General features: G+C 44.7%; 1 protein-coding gene across 1 annotated transcript in view; it reads left to right on the top strand.

The window, feature by feature from the left end:
• LOC119411626 (zinc finger and BTB domain-containing protein 40) overlaps positions 1 to 22,946 on the top strand; it is a gene marked incomplete at its 3' end in the record, with an annotated part of 185,620 nt that overhangs the window by 70,071 nt on the left and 92,603 nt on the right. The window contains exons 5-6 of the mRNA XM_037678532.1: positions 11,422 to 11,620; positions 11,699 to 12,079. Coding sequence (XP_037534460.1) covers positions 11,422 to 11,620; positions 11,699 to 12,079 — 580 coding nt within the window. The remainder of the gene's footprint in view (positions 1 to 11,421; positions 11,621 to 11,698; positions 12,080 to 22,946) is intronic.

The following is a 22,946-nucleotide window of genomic DNA, read 5'->3' as shown; positions in this document are numbered from 1 at the left end:
ATTTTGTACCTCCTGTTTGAGGGATTCAGTGAATGAAAATGTCCTGGTAAATGCCTGTCTCGCATAAATACCTGAAATTACTTTTTAAATGCAAGATAACAGTGATTATTCAGCTTTGAGGAACGTTTATTAACTCAAAAATGCCTTACAGAAATAAAAAATAACGTTTAATTTCACTAAAATACCTAAAACTGAAGTGAAACTGTGATCTCAAGTTTCTCCAGGAGGTGGCAGTGTTTAGCTTTTTACCAGAAGGAGTCTATGACGACTTCCTGTGACGTTCGGTTGACATCCTGTTTTTAGCCGCTTAGCTTAAAGTTAGCTTCGGCTAAACTCGGTTAAAATCAACATTTCTGAACGAATTTAAGCGTAAACGTGGCGTTTCTTTAACAAGCATGACTTTTTTGCATGAAACATGAGTTTTCCGGGACATATGGCAGCTTTATTTAGTGATTTTAAGCATAGCAAAGGCTCCGGTTGCAACCGAGCTCATTTCCGACATGGAGGAAGTGACGTGACACGTCACTCATCCGGTCGTTAGCTGTTAGCTTAAAATTAGCATCGCTAGCGTTGTTCAAAAACATCATTTAATGACGGATTTTAAACTCAAACGCGGCAAAATTTTAGCAATTGGACTTTGAAGAACTTAACAGTTGATCAGAATACAGCTTTTAAAGCGTTTTTGAACTTTAAAAAGCAGATTTTATTTCCCTAAGAAAACGAGTTTTCATTTCCGGGTCACTGATTGACACGTCCCTCATCCAATGAGAGCGTTCCACGGCAGCTAATTCAACTGAATTCAACCAATCACGCAGCGTTTTCCCCAGCTAGCATGTTAGATTTATCTGAACAAGTCCGTCACTTTTCTGTCTTTTAAACTGTCAAAATGCACTTTTTCTGTTAAAAATTGTAACGAATCAATTCTGAGCTTAGCTGAGACTTCGTCCAGTCTTTAAAACGTTTCTCCATCTATTTAAAATACTCGTTCAAACTTATCAGAACCGAACCGGACCAAAACCGGGTCTTGCAGCAGAACCTCCGTCCTTTTAAACAGAATAAACGTTTTCCACAGCTCATCAGCTTAGTTACACACAACAGACGTACAATTTCAGCTTTCATAAAGACTCAATGACACTATTTCAGCTTTCAAAACATCACTAGCTGCAGTATTTCTGTGAGCTTTCTGAGCATCACAGCCCAACACGCTGCGCTCTGCTATTTTTCTTCAAGCGCAGCTTCAGCTGCGTGTCAAGTGCAAACGATCTGTTATTTTTCATGCCAACATGTAAAATCAATCTTTACACGAATACACAGTCATTTATGAGCACGTTCCGGGCCACCAGATGTAGTATGAACAGATGCTGGATATATTCATACATTAAACGGGTTCTTCATTTTTCTGAACTGTGTAACATGCGTGCATTGAATTTAACAGAAATGTAACGAGAGACGTTATTTATCTTTGACCCATCAAAATGAATGCGGTCATTTATTTACAGAATCAAAGTTTAACATCAAACATTTACATTAATTTGGCAAAATATGAAAATAACAACAGCATAATTAATCAATCAGGAAAACCATACGGCCATGGTTTTCCGTTGCTTCACCACAGACATTAATGAAAACATCTGGATTAATTTTCTAGCAGAAAGGAGAGTTTAAAGATGGAAAATGGAGATTTATCTTACAGAGAGATGTGTGAGGGAATTTATCTGTTTTAACCAGAACAGCATGCTCTTTGGAAATCAGCTTGTCCCAAACGGTACACTTTTGGGTGAAGGTAGAACTTTTACCTTGCAGACGATAGCTTCAGCGTCGGTGTAGAGCTCTCCTTTTGACTCTTTCAGCGTCTCCGTGAGGACAGCTAAAATATCTCGAGAGTCGTGCGAGGTTATCCAAACAGAAGTTATAATTCCCAAAATCGTCTCTGGTTCAGCTCTGCATTCTGGATTCCAAGAACTCTGAACTCCTTCAGAACTCTGAACTCTTGAACTCTGAAACTCTGTAACCCATCTCTTCTCAACTCTACTGTTGAACTCTGAAAAACTCCTCTTTTGAACTGGGAAGTTGCCACATTTAAACGGCTATACTTCCGGTTCATTTGAGAGCTTTCTGATTCGTGGATGGACCAGAACAGAGGTGTGGTTTGTGATATAAGGTGTTATGGAAAGTCAAGGATTGTTTAAGAACAGACAGAAGATATCATGGAAAAACCAGACTTCGTGGCGTCTCTACTCCTAGTATCTGCTGTGAAAGTTAAACATGACATTTCTTTTCAGTAAACTTTTTAGTTGACCGAACCTCGAACTTTAACACACTTACAAATTTGCTCATTGAAGACAGAAAAATCAAGAAATGCATATTACCCTGATTTCTTCTTTGAATGAGGAATAAAAATCATTACTACTGTTTAAGTAAATAAAAATGAGTAGTTCACTTCCACATGTAAACATTGTTTGAACTAACACAATTTGATTATCAAACATTTGTAAAATAGTAATGATCATAGAGAATTATCTTTTCCACTTGATTAATTCAAGAAAGAAAGTCTCAGGATGGGTCAAACTGTATTTCTGGATTCAAATCAATGAAATGACAGTTTCTGTCCATCTGGTCAGTTTTGACATAGGCCTAGTCCACTACAAGCGTTTGGAAATTTATGGTGTGAAGCATAACTTTGAGATCTGGCCCCGCCCCTTCAGCATGCTCCGAAACGAACCGTTTTGATAACTTTTCATCCCCCAAGCCTTTTGACCGAAATGACCAAGTTTGGAAGTGATTGAGCAAAATCCCTAGGAGTTCGTTTAAATTTGCCATGTATGAAAAGTGAAAAATGCCCAAAAATGACACTTTGACCCAAAATGGCCGATTTTCTGTTGGGTTTAGGGCATACCTCCAAGAGACTTTTTATCTTGATTCAGTGGGCTCTACCTATGTACCAAATTTCAGCTCTGTACGACTTACCAGTTGTCCTATCTTACGTTAGGGGGTGCTGTGGAGCAGTTTGGCCACGCCCACTTTTGGTTCCATTAAAATACTAAAATGTCACACGGGGGACAATTTTTTGTAATGTTTGGTGAGTTTTCAGATATGTTAAGCCTTCCAAATTAGCAATTCTTTCGGACCAAGAATCGTAATAATAAGAAACAGAGCAATTACAATAGGCCTTCGCAGCGCTTCGCTGCTCGGGCCTAATAATACATGACACGTAGTCCCTATAATTTTTCCACGGAGGTTCAGTTGCTGAGTCTGTTTCTAGCTCTTTTGAAGGTCAGTTACAGTAAAAACAAAAAATCAAAACCAGTACATGGGTCACACCATGTCTACCTTAGATGAAAGAACCCAAATAAAACAAGTTGCATTTTACTAATTTATTGAGCAATTGTTTCCTTTAAACAGTGACATTACTGTCTTGTTTAAACAAAAATAAATAAATAAAGAAGAAAAGAAAAATAATGTACCAAGCAAGAGAACTCAACAAATAAAAATGTTTGAAGTCATTATTATACATTGGATGACGTCCTCAAGAAGTTCACATTCTATGTGGTTGAGGCTCGTTTCGGCAAAGCAGGATGTCGTGCATCTTCCCAGACTTCAGAGCATCATTTACAGACTGGATCATTGCAGGTCTGGTGTTCCACCTCATCTCTCCACAGCTTCAGTGACCGGTACAGCACCTTTTGTAACCTAAAAGTGAAAGAAGACAGTGCACAAGTCAAATTAGGGTTACCGTGACTACAAATTACAATTTGTTGTCCTTTCTTTTGAAAAAAAAATTATCAAAAGGAAGAGATTTACATGAAATTAAGTCAAGAAAATGTAACCTTTGCAATTATAAATTACAGTAGCTCAATTTTTCTTTATTTCACTTATCATATTTTATAAATATTTAATCAGCCTCACCAGGCAGAGATTACAAGATTTTATGTATCTTACGTGCTCTTTTGAAGTGTGTGACAAGGGTCTTTGTGTCCAAAGCTGTTTAACAGCTTGCTTCCAGAGCTAACAGCTTTCTGTGTTAGGTAGAAAAATTAAATTAAAGACAAACAAAAAGCTTAGTGCTACTTCTTGTGCCATGCTTTCTAAAACAGTTATTGAATCAAGGATTTACTTATGTAAGTAAACATAGATGTTTTAGAACCTGTTAAAATACACCAGAATGCAGGAAATAGCAGCTACTTTATTCAAAAAGTTGATGGGGAGGACCCACAGACCTTGCACCAATATGTCCCCCCTTGGCTTGAACCACTGCGTGGTTCGTGTGGTTCAAGCCAAGAGCCATTGTCGACACTGGGGGGCTATGGCCCCTAAAAAGGGCTTCTAGAATCGCCCCTGGTGTGAAGAAATGAACTGAGATAACCAACTCTTGGCCTAAAATTTAACACAACATAATTTTATACATCATATCTTAAATCTAAAACTAAAACAGTTATTATAATATATATGCAACCAGTCTTTCATATAAAAACTGGGATATTTTTACCGGAGAATGCTCTCACCCTAAAGAGTTTGTTGTTGCACTGACATGGCTTGTGGTCAACAGTAACTATTTACACAATAATGTGATGGTTATTAATGTTTTCCTCCATTTCAGTATCCAGTAGGACGTCACATTATAAAAATAGGGATATTTTTACTGGCGAATGCGTGCACTTTAACCAGGTAGAGTTCTTTTTTTTTTTTTTTTTACATTTCAAACAGTGACAGATTATGAAGATTTGAACATAAACCCCACATAACAAAGCAAAGCATATTTTTTAAATTAAAAGGGACAAGGTGGAGAAAAATGCGCTATTGAGTCTGTTTATTGATGGTAAACAAAGCAGCTCCTCACTGCAGCTGAGCCTAAATGTTTTAAGCAGCACAGCACCAACACAACTCTCATGAAGTTCAAGGTTATTTGACCCTTTCCTGCCCGTTCTGTGAATTTAATAGACAGACAGTTACTTCTTACCTTGCGTTACAAACTATTTTCAGCTACTCGGTTTCTTTGACGGAGACATCGCTGCTCGGTGAAAAGCTAGGGCTGGAACAGATGACTTCTGGGCAATGTAGTTCTTTTGACTTGTGTTAAAGTGAAGGCTTACTGAAAGAAAACTACAAAATAGCTGCGCCTGTTTTTTTTTGTTTTTTTTCATTTTCATTTTTGCTTATTGATCGGTTCCTACTCCTGTCTGCTCCAGTTAACTTTCAATCCGGTCACGTGAGCTATAATGAGGTTGACTCCGGTCCTGCCAGAATCACGTGACCCACGGTACTCCCGACAAAATGTCATCCTCTACCGTAGACTGCTGTCTCAAGCCTGCTTCATGGACAGATTCATGAAGTTCATTCTCCCTCAAGCCATCAGACTGTTTAACTCCAACTGTACAGTAAGATAAGATAGGACTTTATTGATCCCACAGGAAATTGTTCTGCCGGAATTTCAATACAAAGGAACATACCCAGATAGCAAAATATGATTGAATCCACATTGAAATATGGTTAGGCAGAAATATTGAATCAATGTTGAAGCCTGACATTTAAATTATACAGAAAGTGGTCGGTGACTTACACGTTGAATCAACGTTAGTTTTTCAACCATAACTGATACTATCCTAATGCATGCTCAATAATCCAAGTAGAAAATTTAAAAAAAGTTAAATCTGGTCCTCTGGACATTCAAAAAAACCAAAACAAAACAAAAAAATTGTAGTATCGTTTCGTCTTTCATCCGAAAAGACTTCCTCAGTCTGAGGTGCTGTATTCAGCTCAGTCTTATAAATATAAGCTCAGAACACCACATACAGAACACCATGGACTTTGTAGATAAGGTGAGGGATGTCATCATGGAGACTGATGAAACAATGGTCTCTTTTGATGTCACATCACTCATTACGTGCATTCCTGTTGATGATGCTGTAGAGGTGGTCAGTTTAAAATTAAAATCAAACACCACTCTGAGTAGCAGGACCACACTTTCCACAGAACAACTGTGTCAACTCTTGAAACTGTGCCTGCAGTCAACCTACTTCACATATGGGGAGCAATATTATAGGCAGAAACATGGGTGTGCTATGGGGTCTCCAGTTTCTCCTATTGTCGCCAACCTGTACATGGAGGAGGTAGAAAAGAGAGCCATGACGTCCTTTTCAGGGACACCACCAAGTCATTGGTTAAGGTATGTTGATGACACCTGGGTTAAAATTAAATCTCAGGAAGTTCAACATTTTACTGACCACATAAACTCTATGGATAAATACATCAAGTTCACACGAGAAGATGTAAAAAATGGTAGGTTGGCTTTCTTGGACTGTGAGGTCTCAGTCTCTGATAGAGGACATTTGCAAACCGAGGTGTACCGCAAACCCACCCACACAGACCAGTATTTGCAGTTTGACTCCCATCACCATTTGGAGCACAAGTTAGGAGTCATCAGGACTCTGTATCACAGAGCAGACATCGTCCCCACTAACTCAGGAGCCAGGCAGAAGGAGAAATCCCACACAAGACAGGCTCTAGAGCAATGTGGATATCCTAACTGGGCCTTCCTAAAAGCAGAGAAAAAACCCAAACAGGACTCCAGTCAGCCATCAGGTAAAAAGGAGGAACCCAGACATAGACCAGTGGTCATTCCGTATGTTGAGGGAGTGTCCGAGAAACTGAGACTTCTATTTCATATAGGCTTTGCCCTTTAATACTGTCGCTTAGTGGGAAACTGAGACGTTTATTTAAAAAAAAAAAAACAACGTCCCAGTGGCTTTTAAGCCCCAAAATACATTACAGCAAACACTGGTTCATCCCAAAGATCCAGTCCCCCGGCACAGAGTAATATTGTGTATGCTGTTCAGTGTCAGGAGGGCTGTGATCAGTTTTACATCGGGGCAACAAAACAGCCACTGGCCAAAAGGATGGCCCAGCACAGAAGATCAACATCATCAGGCCAGGACTCTGCGGTCTACACTCATCTCCAGGCCAGCAGTCACTCTTTCAGGGATGAAGATGTTCACATCCTGGACAGAGAGGAACGATGGTTTGAGAGAGGAGTAAAGGAGGCCATCTTTGTGAAAATAAATCATCCATCATTAAACAGGGGTGGAGGCCTCCGGGTTCAACTGTCCCCCTCTTACAATGCTGCTATTGCTAGTATCACTCAACCCCCTGTAAATAGTAAACAGCCATCAGTGTGCTAATGATCCATTGTTAGGCTGATGGTCCTTCTTGACCATGTGAGCAGCTGTTTTTGGTTGTCAGCAGCAAACTGGTTGATCCACTCTGAGAAGGTGCTATTTAAGAGACTGAGCTGAATACAGCACCTCAGACTGAGGAAGTCTTTCGGATGAGAGACGAAACGTTTCTACATTTTTTTGCCTTTTTTTTTTTTTTTTTTTTGGAATGTCCAGAGGACCAGATTGAAGTTTTTTTTAGATTTTTCTACCTGGATTATTGAGCATGCATCAGGATATCCTTTACATGTGTTTTTTTGTCTTTCAGATACACCTGGACCTATATCTGGACCTACCATTCTATGTTCGTCTGTCTCTCCTTCCCGTCCTCTCAACCAGCCGGTCAAAGCAGATGGCCGCTTGTCCTGAGCCTGGTTCTGCTGGAGGTTTCTTCCTTTTAAAAGGGAGTTTTTTCTTTCCACTGTTGCCACTGTGCTTGCTCAGGATGGGAGACTGCAACGAAGCCAAGATTCAACTTGTCTGCTGGATTCCTTAGATAGAGAACTTTACTAATTGGCTTTTATGTAATGTATGTGAATGTTCCTGTGAAGTGCCCTGAGACAACTTTGTTGTGATTTGGCACTATGTAAATAAACTGAATTGAATTGAATTTACATATGTATATGTTTTATACATGTATATGCAGTGTTTCCCCTACCATTAAACAAGCGGGACGCCCTGTTCCGTCAACAGAACCGAGCGCCCCATCTACCGAACCACGCTCACCCCAACCCATCTGCTGGCACTGAAGTAACACTAAGCTAGCGCCTCTCAATTCTGGTGCACTAGCTAAAATGCTAGAGGCAGCTTCTTCCCTCATGCTGAGCCCTCAAGCTGGACACCCCCCCCCCCCCCACACACACACACACACACACAGTAAAACTGTTGGTACAAACAGCTCGTGGCTCAGATGTGTCTCTGCGCCCCCCCTCCCCGGCTCTAAAACTGTCAGTGTAATCTGCACGCTGTGCAGTTCAGGACGTCAGTCTGTCTGTGCAAAGGCACTATATACTATAAGTACAGTCCATTTACATAATGCATTTCACTGCTCCGTGTAAACAAACTTTGATTGAAAAAACTGTAGCATGTTTTTTTATAACTGTTTATTGTTGTTGCTGTTGTCCATTGTTGTCATCTTTCTTTGTTGAAATCAGGTCTCTCTTGTAAATGAGTCCTCGAGGCTCAATGGGATTTACCTGTATAAATAAAGGTTGATTGATTGATCCGTCTGCCTGGGCTCTGCTCATCAAGTAACTTCTGGTAAGATGGCGCCCATGTACTTGGCTTGCAAGCCACCTCTGCTGATGGTGTTCGGATTATTTATGTTTTCTTTTTTTTTATCTGGGACATAAACTTAACAATATTCAAATCAACTTTTGACTGTTAACATCTGCCCATCCCAGTTTCCCGTGCCAGCTTTGAGCTGAGCGTCTTTGAACTCTGCAATTCGCCTTCGACTTTATGCGCACTCGTCTACCGCCCATCTCAATCTAAGGATTTCATAAATGAGTTTTCTGATTTCTTGGCTGAAATCACACCAAAATATGAGCATGTTTTCATTATTGGGGACCTTAATTTGCATGTGTGCTGTCAGGAGAAGCCCTTGGTTAAGGACTTTTTAGATTTATTGGACTCATTTAATCTAACTCAGCATGTAAACGGTCCCACCAAAGAGCGCGGACATACACTGGACCTTGTTTTAACTCGTGATGTGACTGTTAGTAATCTTGAAGTTGGTGATAATGTTTTTTCAGACCACATGCCAGTCCGGTTTGAGTTCACCCTCCCCCATCTAACTCCTAAGCCGTGCGTTCCTGCACGTAGTAGCCGGGCCATTAACCACTTCACTGCCGCACGTTTCACAGATGTTTATAACTCTGAAATGATCATTCAGCCCCCGGTGTTTCTCACCACCACTGAGGAGCTGACATTCCAGTTCAACTCTGTCTGCTTAAAGACTCTGGATCATGTTGCGCCTGTTAAAACCAAAAATTCCAAACTCAGAGCAGAACCTTGGCTGAGTGACGTCACCAAGGCCATTAGGCAGCATTGTAGGAGGGCGGAGTGAAAGTGGAGGAAAGACAGGCTGCAGGTCTCTTTTAAAATACTTAAAAGAGTTGGCGCCGTTATCGGAAAACAGTGAAAGCTGCTAAATCCAAATACTTTTCTGATATCATTACCTCAAATTCGCAACCCATGTGTCCTCTTCTCTACCCAAAACTCTGTTCTCCACTTCACTGAACCATCACCTCTGGAAGCCTTGACTGAGCTGTGCGAGAACTTCTTACATTTCTTTTTGGAAAAAATTGCGACCACCCGGTCTCTCATTTCCCCTCCAACTCATGACCCATCCATCCCACCTCAATCTGTAGCTCTATTTGACCATTTTGAACCCATCACTCTATCTTCTCTAGAGCAGGTCATGTGCAGTTTGAAACCTTCTGGTTCCCTATATGATGTGGTCCCCCGTCGACTACTAAAGGAGGTTTTTCCTACTCTAGGTCCGTCCATTCTGGCTATAGTAAGCAGTAGTTTATCCACTGGCGTGGTGCCAAAAACCTTTAAACATGCTGCTGTGCAGCCTCTCCTGAAAAAAACCAAACCATGACCCCTCAGTCGTATCCAACTTCCGGCCTGTCTCCAAACTCCCATTTGTTTCTAAACTACTGGAGAAAATAGTCGAGTCCCAGTTGAAGTGCTTCCTGGAGGGCCACGCCATCTTAAGAGCTATTCCAATCTGGCTTTAAACCTCTCCACAGCACTGAAAGTGCCCTGCTGAAATCTTTAATGACATTTTCCTAACCACTAATATCGGTGATTCTGTGCTGCTTGTCCTGTTGGACCTCACAGCTGCCTTTTACACCATCAACCATGAGATCCTCATTGCTAGGTTGGAGCAGTGGGTGACCATTACAGGGTCAGCCCTCAGTTGGTTCAGATCTTACCTCGCTGACAGATCCTTTTGTGGCTCCATCAAAGATTTTAGTTCTGCAGCGGCAGAGCTTAAATGGGGGGTTCCACAGGGGTCCATCCTGGGTCCCCTCCTATTCTCTTTATACCTGCTGCCGCTTGGTGCTATTTTCCGGAAACACAACATTCCCTTCCACTTCTACGTCGATGACAGTCAAATTTACTTCCCCCTAAGACACAATGGTACATGCTCTATTCAACCTCTGCTCGACTGACTAGCTGACATCAGGGACTGGATGGCTTTAAATTTCTTAAGTTTCAATAAAAAGAAGTCTGAAGTCATGTTGTTCCCTCCCAACGACACGATCACAAACCACTGTATCGACCTCTCTGCTCTAACCCTGTCCGAAAAACAAAGAGTCACTAATCTGGGCGTGATAATGGACCCTTCCCTGAAACTTAACAATCACGTAAACATGATTGTTAAATCATGTTTCTTCCAACTGAGGCGGCTGTCTAAACTGAATCCCATATTGTCCAAAAATAACCTGGAGACCGTAATACATGCATTCATTACATCCAGGCTTGATTACTGCAATTCGCTCCTGTTTGGTATCAGTCAGACCGCCATTGCATGACTACAACTTTTCCAGAATGCAGCTGCCCGATTTTTAACCAGTACAGGCAAAAGAGATCCCATTACACCAGTTTTGGCCTCACTGCACTGGCTACCGGTTCACCTTCGAATCCTGTTCAAAATACTCCTGTATGTCTACAAATCACTGAACAACCCCCCCCCCCCCCCACCCCGTATTTCTCTGACCTGCTACAACCGTATGTCCCACCACGTTCCCTGAGGTCAGCGGACCAGTTGCTCCTCACAGTTCCAGGAACTCGTCTTAAGAGCAGAGGGGACAGGGCCTTCTCTGTAGCAGGACCAAGACTTTGGAACGAGTTACCTCTGCTTGTCAGACAGGCCCCCTCCCTCTCGGTTTTCAAGTCCTGTTTTTAAAAACCCATTACTATTCAGTATCTTTCAACACCAGATGATCTGTGTTTTGAACCTGTATGCTCCACACTGGTTAGTCGTCACTATCTGCATCGTTTTTATGTCTATATTTCTGATTTACTTAATTTTGTATATTGCTTTGTGTGTTACCTGTTGTTCTGTCTGTACAGCACTTTGGTTGTGCCTTGTCGCTGTTTTAAGTGCTCTATAAATAAAATGGTATTGTATGGTATGGTAAGTATGCCACGTGTGAACAGAACTTGAGTTTTAGTGATAACGCTCTACTCCTTCCAGATTTTTTATCAATGCTGTGAGGAGGTTGATCCCAGGTTAGTATTGGAGAAGCTAATGTGTAATGTGAGGGATGGCATGATCACTGAGGGGGTCATGCTTCGGTTGCTTCGAGCTGTCCAGCAGAAAGCTCCATCCTCTTTCCCTGCACTGCTGCTTTCTCTGATGGAAAACTGGGAAAGGAACACACTCCAGGATGAAGGTACAGAGGAGCTCTTTGGGTTGATGTAAGTTCGTATTTTCACTGTTACATTTCTAACCTTTCCATGTCTTTTCACAGTTGACTCAGAACTACAGGATGACTCCAGAAATGTAAAGCCAGAGCCAAAGGCTGAAGATGATAGCAGTAAGGAGGAGACTGAGGAGGAAGAAAAAGACACAAAGGCTGCAGTAGAATCTTCATCCTCTATTTCAAATGTGTCCAAGTCCTACATCTGCGTTTGGTGTAAGAAGAGATTTGACTTCAAGTGTAGACTCTTGGCCCATGTAAAGCGGTGCTCCATGTCCCAGGACTGTGAGCTGCAGTGTCCACAGTGCCCCAAGAAGCTAGCCAACCAGCGAGCTCTGCAGCGCCACCGTTCCGAGGCTCATTGTAACCCAGGACGGGTGAAGAAGAAGGTGGCCTGCGACCTTTGTGGGCGCACCTTTGCCCACCCATCAGGTGAGATTTTGCTGTGACACTGCAGACATGTCAAACAAATGATGAACTCATGCTGTTTTTCAAAGTATCATTTAAAGAAATTCTAATAATAATAATAATAATTACTATTGTTATTCTTGCAGTGATAATAGAATTTATTTAAATTGTTCTTAGAAAGTGAAAAAATTATTGTACACAAGCACACCTGTTTGCATGTCTATCCTTGCTATTCCATTAATGTTTGTAGCCTAACCCTAACCATTACCAGTACATGATTAACCCTAGGGCGGCACAGTGACTCAGTTGGTAGAGCTGATGCCTCTCAGAGAGAAGGTCACTAGTTCAAATCCCAGCCCGGGATCTTTCTGGGTGGAGTTTGCATGTTCTCTCTGTGCTGCGTGGGTTTTCTCCGGGTACTCCAGTTTCCTCCCACAGATCAAAAACATTTATTTTTGGCTGATTGGTAACACTAAATTGTCCCTAGGTGAGAGTGAATGGTTGTTTGACTTGTTTGTCTCTATGTATCTCTGTGATGGATTGGAGACCTGCCCAGTGTATCCCCTGCCTCTCGCACAGTGACTGCTTGACATGGGCACTAAGGCTGGGCGATATCTCAATATTTAAAAAATATTGAGATAATTTCATTTGCAATGAGCCCAGCCCCTCACCCACTCCCCCCATTTCCTGCTTCTCCGGGTGGGACGGCACGTAGCATTCGCAGAGCAGCTTGTGAGCAGGGAAAAAATAACGGCTGTTATTTTGAGAACTTTCAGATTTAATTTGTCAGATGTGCAGCAGAAAAGTGTTTTCTAATGCCGAAACAAGTCCTGATGAAAGGTTCGAGCACAACAAACGTTTTTCACCATTTTAAACAGCGCTTTAAAGTGGAGTATGAAGAGTGTGTTAAACTTCATGCTGCAGCTGCAGCTGTGAAGACTTCCTAGCTTCCTTCCCTGAGACAAACTACGGTACAAAACTCTTTTACCTGTGCTGTGCCTTATGAGAGGAACAGTGAGAGATGGCATGATATTAATAAAGCAGCAGGAAGTCTCAGGAAGTCCAACATTTTACTGACCACATCAACTCTGCGGATAAATACATCAAGTTCACACGAGAAGATGTAAAAAATGGCAGGTTGGCTTTCTTGGACTGTGAGGTCTCAGTCTCTGATAGAGGACATTTGCAAACCTAGGTGTACTGCAAACCCACCCACACAGACCAGTATTTGCAGTTTGACTCCCATCACCCTTTGGAGCACAAGTTAGGAGTCATCAGGACTCTGTATTACAGAGCATACATCGTCCCCACTAACTCAGGAGCCAGGCAGAAGGAGAAATCCCACACAAGACAGGCTCTAGAGCAATGTGGATATCCTAACTGGGCCTTCCTGAAAGCAGAGAAGAAACCCAAACAGGACTCCAGTTAGCGATCAGGTGAAAAGGAGGAACCCAGACCAGTGGTCATTCCGTGTGTTGAGGGAGTATCAGAGAAACTGAGACTTCCATTTCATATAGGCTTCGCCCTTTAAGGCTGTCGCTTAGTGGGTTTATCCCGTCATGCAAAGCTTTGCACTGAAAAATTTAGTCCACGTCCACCTGCTGTGTGGGCCCCACCCGGTCTGTATAAATTACGTTAAGAGCTGGTAATCGGCTCCCATTTTTCTTCAGCAAGCTAATAGCACTGTCAGAAGAATGAAGAAGGAAAGTTGTCTAGCTGACCAACCTTTGTTAAGACTGCCTGTGGCCGCCACGTCAACCTCCTGTTATCCCGGTGAGTTCTCCTCCCCGAGGAGAAGCAGACGAGCAGTCTTGTTTTCAAGGTAAGCGCTGAGGAGTGTTTCTCAGTGGCAGGTCACTACACGCTGGACTTCGCCATATTGTAATTTTGCTCTTATCGCCGACTCTCGGAGCGAATCGGATGTTTCCTCCGGGACAGGCGACGTCAGCAGCAGCCCCCCGCTGCTCTTTCCCTCCTGGAGAGCGTAGTGTCTGTAGAGGGGGGCTGAGCGAATGCTCAACCCCCTCACCTCGTTTCGCATCAGCGACCACACCGCTCACAGCCACCGGCATAATCCAGGAGGCAGCTGACATGAAGGGACCTTTTTCCGTCCTTCGCCTTGCCCGCCAGTTCGGATGATCTAGCGGGAAGGTTTTCTGGGCTCCATTCCGGCTCACCGTCCTGATCCCATCTGGCCTCGGTTTCCCAGCAGGACGTCCTACTGGGACAAGTCCGCAGCTGGTTCATGGTAGAATAGGTTGCCGGTTCCCAGGGCTTTCACCGAGCGGAAATTCCCTCAGTGCCCCCCGGGAGCCGAGCCTTGACGGAGGCTTTTTCGGAGTAAAGATGTCCAGGTTGGACCAGCGTCCTTCGCCTCCAGATAACTATAGCCAGACGGTGACGTCGCTGTCCAACCGAGCTCACCAGCGTGCGTTCCATGCAGCCGCAGCGAACAGCACGTTATGCTGTTGGCGTACAACGTGCAAGAGGCGGGAGGGGACGTACGCTCCCTCTGCAAGGCAGCTGACGTCATTCTCAACCGGTGCGCCTTTTTGTTGTCTGCCGGTCTCGCATTGCAGCCAGAGGACGAGGTTTCCCAGAGGTTCACCTGGCCTGTCACTCCACCTCCCTTTCGGAGGAGCAGAAAGCTTTTTTGTTAGAGGGTCCCCATCAACGAGGGATCATTTTCAAGACGTTCCATGGCTGCACAACGCCTCCCCGCTCTGCTACGCCAGCCCCGCCCGTCAGACATCCCCGGCATCCGGAAGTTCAGCTTTTCCCAGAGATTGCCAACAGGTGGCGCCCTAGGACACCAATTACTCGCTCTTAACGTAATTTATACGGACCGGGTGGGGCCCACACAGCAGGTGGGCGTGGACTAAATTTTTCAGTGCAATGCTTCGCATGACGGGATAAACCCACTAAGCGACAGCCTTAAAGGGCTACGCCTATATTCATAGAATCTGGGGTTACAGTACATAACCAACGGTTTATTTTTTAAACATAACGTCCCAGTGGCTTTTAAACCCCAAAATACATTACGGCAAAGACTGGTTCATCCCAAAGATCCAGTCCCCCGGCACAAACAGAGTAATATTGTGTATGCTGTTCAGTGTCAGGAGGCTGTGATCAGTCTTACATCGGGGAAACTAAACAGCCACTGGCCAAAAGGATGGCCCAGCACAGAAGATCAACATCATCATGCCAAGATTCTGCGGTCTACACTCATCTCCAGGCCAGCGGTCACTCTTTCAGGGATGAAGATGTTCACATTAGAGGATGACACAGGTGTGGATTTTCATTCCTGTCCTGGTCCCACAGAAAAAAATCATGTCCTGTCCCAATCCTGGTCCAGAGTAAAAAAAAATAATCCTGTCCTGTCCCACTCCTGGTAACATGACTCTTGCGCCTGTCCTGCTCCTGTTCAGAATCACTCCCACTCCTGTCCTGCTCTTGTTTTTCATTTATTTTTTAGGAAATACATTGAATTTGTTTTGATCTTCTACTCATTCCTGTTTAAATTACTTTGTGTTGTGCAGTTTTATTTCAAAAGATATGGCAACAGGAACAGTTCATCTGTGGTGAAATAGAGACATTAATTTCTTTAATCCGAACAAAAACTTTCACTAAATATCATAAAACAAATAATACATGGCCTGTAGTTCATATAATTTTTCTATGGAGGATCATCTGCTGAGTCCCTGTTTCTAGCTCTTTTGAAGGTCAGTTACAGTAAAAACCCATCCATCCATCCATTTTCTTCCGCTTATCAGCTGTCCGGTCGCGGGGGTAGCAGCCTAAGTAGGGAGGCCCAGACTTCCCTCTCCCCAGCCACTTGGGCCAGCTCCTCCGGGGGAATCCCGAGGCGTTCCCAGGCCAGCCGAGAAATATAGTCCCTCCAGCGTGTCCTGGGTCTTCCTCTGGGCCTCCTTCTGGTGGGACGTGTCCGGAACACCTCACCAGGGAGGCATCCAGAAGGCATCCTAAACAGATGCCCAAGCCACTTCAAATGGCTCCTCTCAACGTGGAGAAGCAGCGACTCTACTCCGAGTCTCTCCCGGATGATTGAGCTTGTCACCCTGTCTCTAAGGTAGAGCCCAGACACCCTGCGGAGAAAACTCATTTCGGCCGCTTGTATCCGAGATCTCATTCTTTCGGTCACAACCCAAAGCTCGTGACCATAGATGAAGGTAGGAACGTAGATCGATCAGTAAATTGAGAGCTTCGCCTTTTGACTCAGCCCTCTCTTCACCACGACAGACCTGTACAGCGCCTGCTTCACTGCAGACGCTGCACCTATCCGCCTTTCGATCTCACGCTCCATTTTTCCCTCATTCGTGAACAAGACCCCAAGATACTTGAACTCCTCCAATTGGGGTAGGGCCTCCTCCCTGACCCGGAGGAGGCGCTCTACCCTTTTCCGGCTGAAGACCATGGCCTCGGATTTGGAGGAACTGATCTTCATCCCGGCCGCATCGCATTCGGCTGCGAACCGCTCCAGCGAAAGCTGTAGATCACAATCTGATCAAGCCAATAAGACCACAACATCTGCAAAAAGCAGAGACGCAATCCTAAGGCCACCAAAACGGATCCCCTCAACACCTTGGCTGCGCCTAGAAATTCTGTCCATAAAAGTTATGAACAGAATCGGTGAAAAAGGGCAACCTTGGCGGAGTCCAACTCTCATCAGGAACAAGTCCGACTTACTGCCAGTAATGCGGACCAGGCTCTGACACCGGTCATACAGGGACCTAACAGCCCATATCAAAGGGCCCGGTACCCCATACTCCCAGAGTACCCCCCACAGGGTTCCCCTAGGGATGCGGTCGAACGCCTTCTCCAAGTCCACAAAGCACATGTAGACCAGTTGGGCAAACTCCCACGCACCCTCCAGGACCCTGCTGAGGGTGTAGAGCTGGTCCAGTGTTCCACGGCCAGGACGAAAACCGCACTGCTCCACCTGAATCCGAGGTTTGACTATCTGATGGACCCTCCTCTCCAGAACCCCCGAATAGACCTTACCAGGGAGGCTTAAGAGTGTGATTCCCCTGTAGTTGGAACACACTCTACTTTCCTCCTATTTGAATAGGGGGATCACCACCCCGGTCTGCCAATCCAGGGGAACTTCCCCCGATGTCCACGCAATATTGCAGAGTCGCGTAAGCCAACACAACCCTACAACATCCAGAGCCTTAAGGAACTCCGGGAGAATCTCATTCACCCCTGGGGCCCTGCCACCGAGGAACTTTTTAACCACCTCGGTGACCTCAGTACCAGAGATTGGAGTGCCCGACCCAGAGTCCCCAGGCTCCGCTTCCTCAGTGGAAGACGTGCCGGTGGGATTGAGGAGGTCTTCAAAGTATTCCGCCCACCGACCCACAACATCCCGAGTTGAGGTCAGCAGCACACCACTCTCACTATAAACAGTGTTGGTGGCGTACCGCTTTCACCCCCTGAGACGCCGGATGTTGGACCAGAATTGCCTCAAAGCCATGCAGAAGTCATTCTCCATGGCCTCTCCGAACTCCTCCCTTGCCCGAGTTTTTGCCTCAGCGACCACCCAAGCCTCATGTCGCTTGGACTGCCAGTACCCATCAGCTGCTTCCGGGGTCCCACAGGCCAAAAAGGCCCGATAGGACTCCTTCTTCAGCCTGACAGCATCCTTCACCGACAGTGTCCACCATCGGGTTCGAGGGTTGCCGCCGCGACAGGCACCGACAACCTTGCGGCCGCAGCTCCGGTAAGCTGCTTTGACAATAGAGGCACGAAACATGGTCCACTAAGACTCAATGTCCCCCACCTCCCTCGGAACATGTTTGAAGTTCTTTCGGAGGTGGGAGTTAAAACTCCGTCTCACAGGAGACTCTGCCAAACGTTCCCAGCAAACCCTCACAATATGTTTGGGTCTACCAGGTCTGACCAGCATCCTCCCCCACCATTTGAGCCAACACACCACCAGGTAGTGATCAGTGGACAGCTCCGCCCCTCTCTTCACCCGAGTGTCCCAAGACATGTGGCCGCAGATCAGATGAGACGATGACAAAGTCGATCATCGAACTGCGGCCTAGGGTGTCCTAGTGCCAAGAGCACATATGGACACCCTTATGCTTGAACAAGGTGTTCGTTATTGACAATCCGTGACGAGCACCGAAGTCCAACAACAGAATACCACTCTGGTTCAGATCAGGGGGGCCGTTTCTCCCAACCACACCACTCCAGGTCTCACTGTCATTGCCCACATGAGCATTGAAGTCCCCCAGCAGAACATGGGAGTCCCCAGAAGGTGCACTTTCCAGTACCCCCTCCAAGGACTCCAGAAAGGGTGGATAATCTGAACTGCCGTTTGGTGCATAAGCACAAACGACAGTCAGAACCCGTCCCCCCACACGTAGGCGGAGGGAGGCCACCCTCTCATTCACTGGGGTGAACCCCAATACACAGGCACCAAGTTGGGGGGGCAATAAGTACGCCCACACCTGCTCGGCGCCTCTCACCAGGGGCAACTCCAGAGTGGAAGAGTGTCCAGCCCCTCTCAAGGAAACTGATTTCAGAGCCAGAGCCATGCGTAGAGGTGAGTCCGACTATTTCTAGCCGGAACCTCTCAGCCTCACACACCAGCTCAGTCTCCTTCCCCACCAGTGAGGTGACATTCCACGTCCCAATAGCCAGCTTCTGAAGCCGAGGATCAGACCGCCAGGGTCCCCGCCCTTGGCCACCAACCATCCCACATTGCACCCGACCCCTTTGTCCCGTTACTTTAACCAAGAAGATCCTAGACTGGATTTCCAATGAAGTAGGAAGTCTCTGACAGTGTTGCTTCATCTCCTTGACCTGGATTGACGACATGGTTGGGGGGCCACAATTGAAACCCCGGTGTTTCTTTTCTGGCTGGCAGGTGGAGCATCCTACAGGGTGGTCTCAAGAGGTTTTGGGACACCTCGTTCTATTGTCCACCACATCATCCATCATATGACAGAAGAGGTGGTGGCCATTCACCACCAGGTCATCCACCTCCCTAAAAACCCAGATGACCTGGAGGTAGTGTCCTGTGGTTTTGTAGGGCTGGCATGCCACAGAGCCTTTTGTTTTTGTTTAAAATGAATTACTGTTAATAAAATGAATTGACAACTGCTATTTTTTTGTAATCACTTTATTTTTCAATTTTAAAACAGAAACACATTTTTCAATAACATAAAAAAATGCAACCATCATTAATTAATTTATTTGCAATTCTTTCAAGAATTGAGAAAAGCCTCTCCATTCTGTCCCTACTTTAATTTGCTCTTCTCTCCTGTCTTCCTCTGCTACTTCATATCTTCTGCTTAACTGAAATAAAATCATCCTTTTTGTCCTGCTGTCTTTCTTCCCTGTCTCCATTCCTCTGTTTGTTCCTCACCCCTGTCCTCCTGGTCACCCACTGCTGCGATTGGACCTGGAGTGTCCTCAGTGATGGAGGTATTTAGGACAGGAGATGCAATGGAAGGCCTCTGTCATAAAACCTCATCCATGAGGCCAAACCAGTGCCAAGTTGCAGCAGTGGGCTTCCCACTAAGTCCTTCCTCTGACCCTGGATATTTACAGCCCTAAACAGAGGAAATTTCAATTCAAGTCAGTTCAGTTTATTTATATAGCACCAAATCACAACAAAGTTGTCTCAGGGCACTTTATAGAAACATTCACATACAGTACATATAAAAGCCATTTAGTAAAGTTCTCTATCTAAGGAATCCAGCAAACAAGTTGAATCTTGGCTTCGTTGCAGTCTGAGCAAGCACAGTGGCAACAGTGGAAAGGAAAAACTCCCTTTTAAAAGGAAGAAACCTCCAGCAGAACCAGGCTCAGGACAAGCGTCCATCTGCTTTGACCGGTTGGTTTGAGAGGACTGGAAGGAGAGACAAACGAACACAGATTGGTAGGTCCAGGTGTAGGTCCAGGTGTACCTGATCGACAAAAAAACACATGTTAAGGATAGAAAAAATAATTACAAATACAAAACAGGTTGAGCAGAGTAAGTAAAGACAGTAGCAGAGTGAAAAAGTGTGGTCAGTTTGTTCTCCAGCAGTCTAAACCTATAGCAGCATAACTAAGGCACAGCTCGGGAAACCCAAGCCAACCCTAACTATAGGATTTAGCAAAAAGGAGACTCCTAAGCCTAGTTTTAAAACTGGATAATGTGTCATTCTCACGGACAGAGATTGGAAGTTGGTTGGACTCAAAATTCACTATAACTCAGTCATTCTTTGAGATATTCTTTGGTATTGTCACAGCGGAGAGTAATGCACAATAAATACTGAATTCAAATAAAAAGTCCAAGATGGCCACTAAAGCTACATTTACAGTGAGGAAAATAAGTATTTGAACACCCTGCAACTTTGCAAGTTCTCCCACTTAGAAATCATAGAGGTGTCTAAAATTTTCATCTTAGGTGCATGTTCATTGTGAGAGACATAATCTAAAAAAAATCTAGAAATCACAATGTATGATTTTTTTAAATAATTCATTTGTGTGTTACTGCTGCAAATAAGTATTTGAACACCTGCCAATCAGCAACAGTTCTGGCCCTCAAAGACCTGTTTGTCCGCGTCTAAAAAGTCCACCTCCACTCCACTAATTATTCTAAATTAGAAGCACCTGTTTGAGGCCGTTAGCTGCATAAAAACACCTGTCCACCCCACACAATCAGTAAGACTCCAACTACTAACATGGCTAAGACCAAAGAGCTGTCCAAAGACACCAGAGACAAAATTGTAGACTTCCACAAGGCTGGAAAGGGCTACGGGGCAATTGCCAAGCAGCTTGGTGAAAAAAGATCAACTGTTGGAGCAACTATTAGAAAATAGAAAAAGCTAAACATGACTGCCAATGTCCCTCGGACTGGGGTTCCATGCAAGATCTCACCTCGTGGCGAATTGCGCCGCTCAAGGTGGCTGCATGTTGGAGTAGCTCTGTTAATTTTATTCTAAGATTTTGCTTTTGGAAATTTTAATTCCTCTTTTGCTGGATGTAAATCACTTTTTTGGATGGTTGTTTCCTCTGGTATTGGATGCTGTGCAGCTGGAAGGATTTTTACTTAAACTTTTTTTTAGTTTTGGACATTTGTTATGATACGTAACCATGGCAACAGGGCAGCTTTCTACAACCAACAACAGCTGAATAACATCTCAAAAGCTCAACTAATATCTCAACTACAGCCCCAAATCTCAAATGAGTTGAAAAGGATGTTCTGTGGACACATTCTCATCTACCTGCCAGCTGTGCTCGAGTGCCTGACCACTGAGATCCTGGAACTAGCAGGAAACACAGCTCGTGATAGCTGAAGGACAGGATTGTCCCTCGGCACCTACAGTTGGCTGTCCGCAACGACAAGGAGCTCGGCAGGCTGCTGGGAGGAGTGGCCATCGCTCTGGTAGGAGTTCTGCCTGGCATTCAGGCGGTCCTACAGCCCGGGGGAACTGAGAGGCCAGCCGAGTCTGGACGGATCGGACGGCATCTGCAGCCAGTTTCTTTGGATCCGCTGTGGGATGGACCTTTTCAAGAGATCCTACCTGTCTATAGCCATTAGTATCTATAACATCTCTTAATGAAATGAGGATAATGAGTTACAACAACAAATAAATTCCCTTTGGGATTAATAAAGTATTTTTGAATTGAATTTGTATCAATTATCCTAAGAAAGTTGAGGAATCAGCCCAGAACACACGGGAAGAGCTGGTCAATGACCTGAAGAGAGCTGGCACCACTGTTTCCAAGGTTACTGTGGGTAATACACTAAGACGTCATAGTTTAAAATCATGCATGGCAAGGAAGGTTCCCCTGCTTAAATCAGTACACGTCCAGGCCCATCTTAAGTTTGCCCATGACCATTTGGATGATCCAGAGGAGTCATGGGAGAAAGTTATGTGGTCAGATGAGACCAAAATATAACTTTTTGGTCTTAATTCCACTCGCCGTGTTTGGAGGATGAAGAATGATGAGTACCATCCCAAAAACGCCATCCTTACTGTCAAGTATGGGGGTGGAAGCATCATGCTTTGGGGGTGTTTTTCTGCATATGGGACAGGACAACTGCACTGTATTAAGGAGAGGATGACTGGGGCCATGTATTGCAAGATTTTGGGGAACAACCTCCTTCCCCTCTGTTAGAGCATTGAAGATGGGTTGTGGCTGGGTCTTCCAACATGACAATGACCCGAAGCACACAGCCGGATAACCAAGGAGTGGCTCCGTAAGAAGCATATCAAGGTTCTGGAGTGGCCTAGCCATTCTCCAGACCTAAACCTTATAGAAAATCTTTGGAGGGAGTTCAAACTTTGTGTTTCTCAACAACAGTCCAGAAACCGGGCTGATCTAGAGAAGATCTGTGTGGAGTAGAGGATGACACGGGAGTGGATTTTCACTCCTGTCCTGTCCTGTCCCACTCCTGGTAACATGACTCCTGGTCCTGTCCTGTTCAGAATCACTCCCACTCCTGTTTTTCATTTAATTTTTAGGATTTACATTGAATTTTACTTTTTATCTTCTACCCATTCCTGTTTATATTATTTTGAGTTCTGCAGTTTTATTTCAAAAGGTATGGCAACAGGAACAGTTCGTCTGTGGTGAAATAGAGAGATTTATTGTCTTAATCCAAACAAAAACCTTCACTAAAGGGCACAAAACAAACAATACATGGCCTGTAGTCCATATAATTTTTCTACGGAGGATCAGATCTGGTAAGTTCTATTCAGGGGTTCTGGAGAGGAGGGTCCATCGGATAGTCGATCCTCGGATCCAGGAGGAGCAGTGTGGTTTTCGTCCTGATCGTGGAACACTGGACCAGCTCTACACCCTCAGCAGGGTCCTGGAGGGTGCGTGGGAGTTTGCCCAACTGGTCTACATGTGCTTTGTGGAC

This window comes from Nematolebias whitei, chromosome 7, assembly GCF_014905685.2.
Source record: "Nematolebias whitei isolate Nwh7 chromosome 7, NemWhi1, whole genome shotgun sequence".
Lineage (NCBI taxonomy): Eukaryota > Metazoa > Chordata > Actinopteri > Cyprinodontiformes > Rivulidae > Nematolebias > Nematolebias whitei.
The sequence above is the reverse complement of the archived record's forward strand: the minus strand, read 5'-3'. Positions and strand labels throughout refer to the sequence as shown.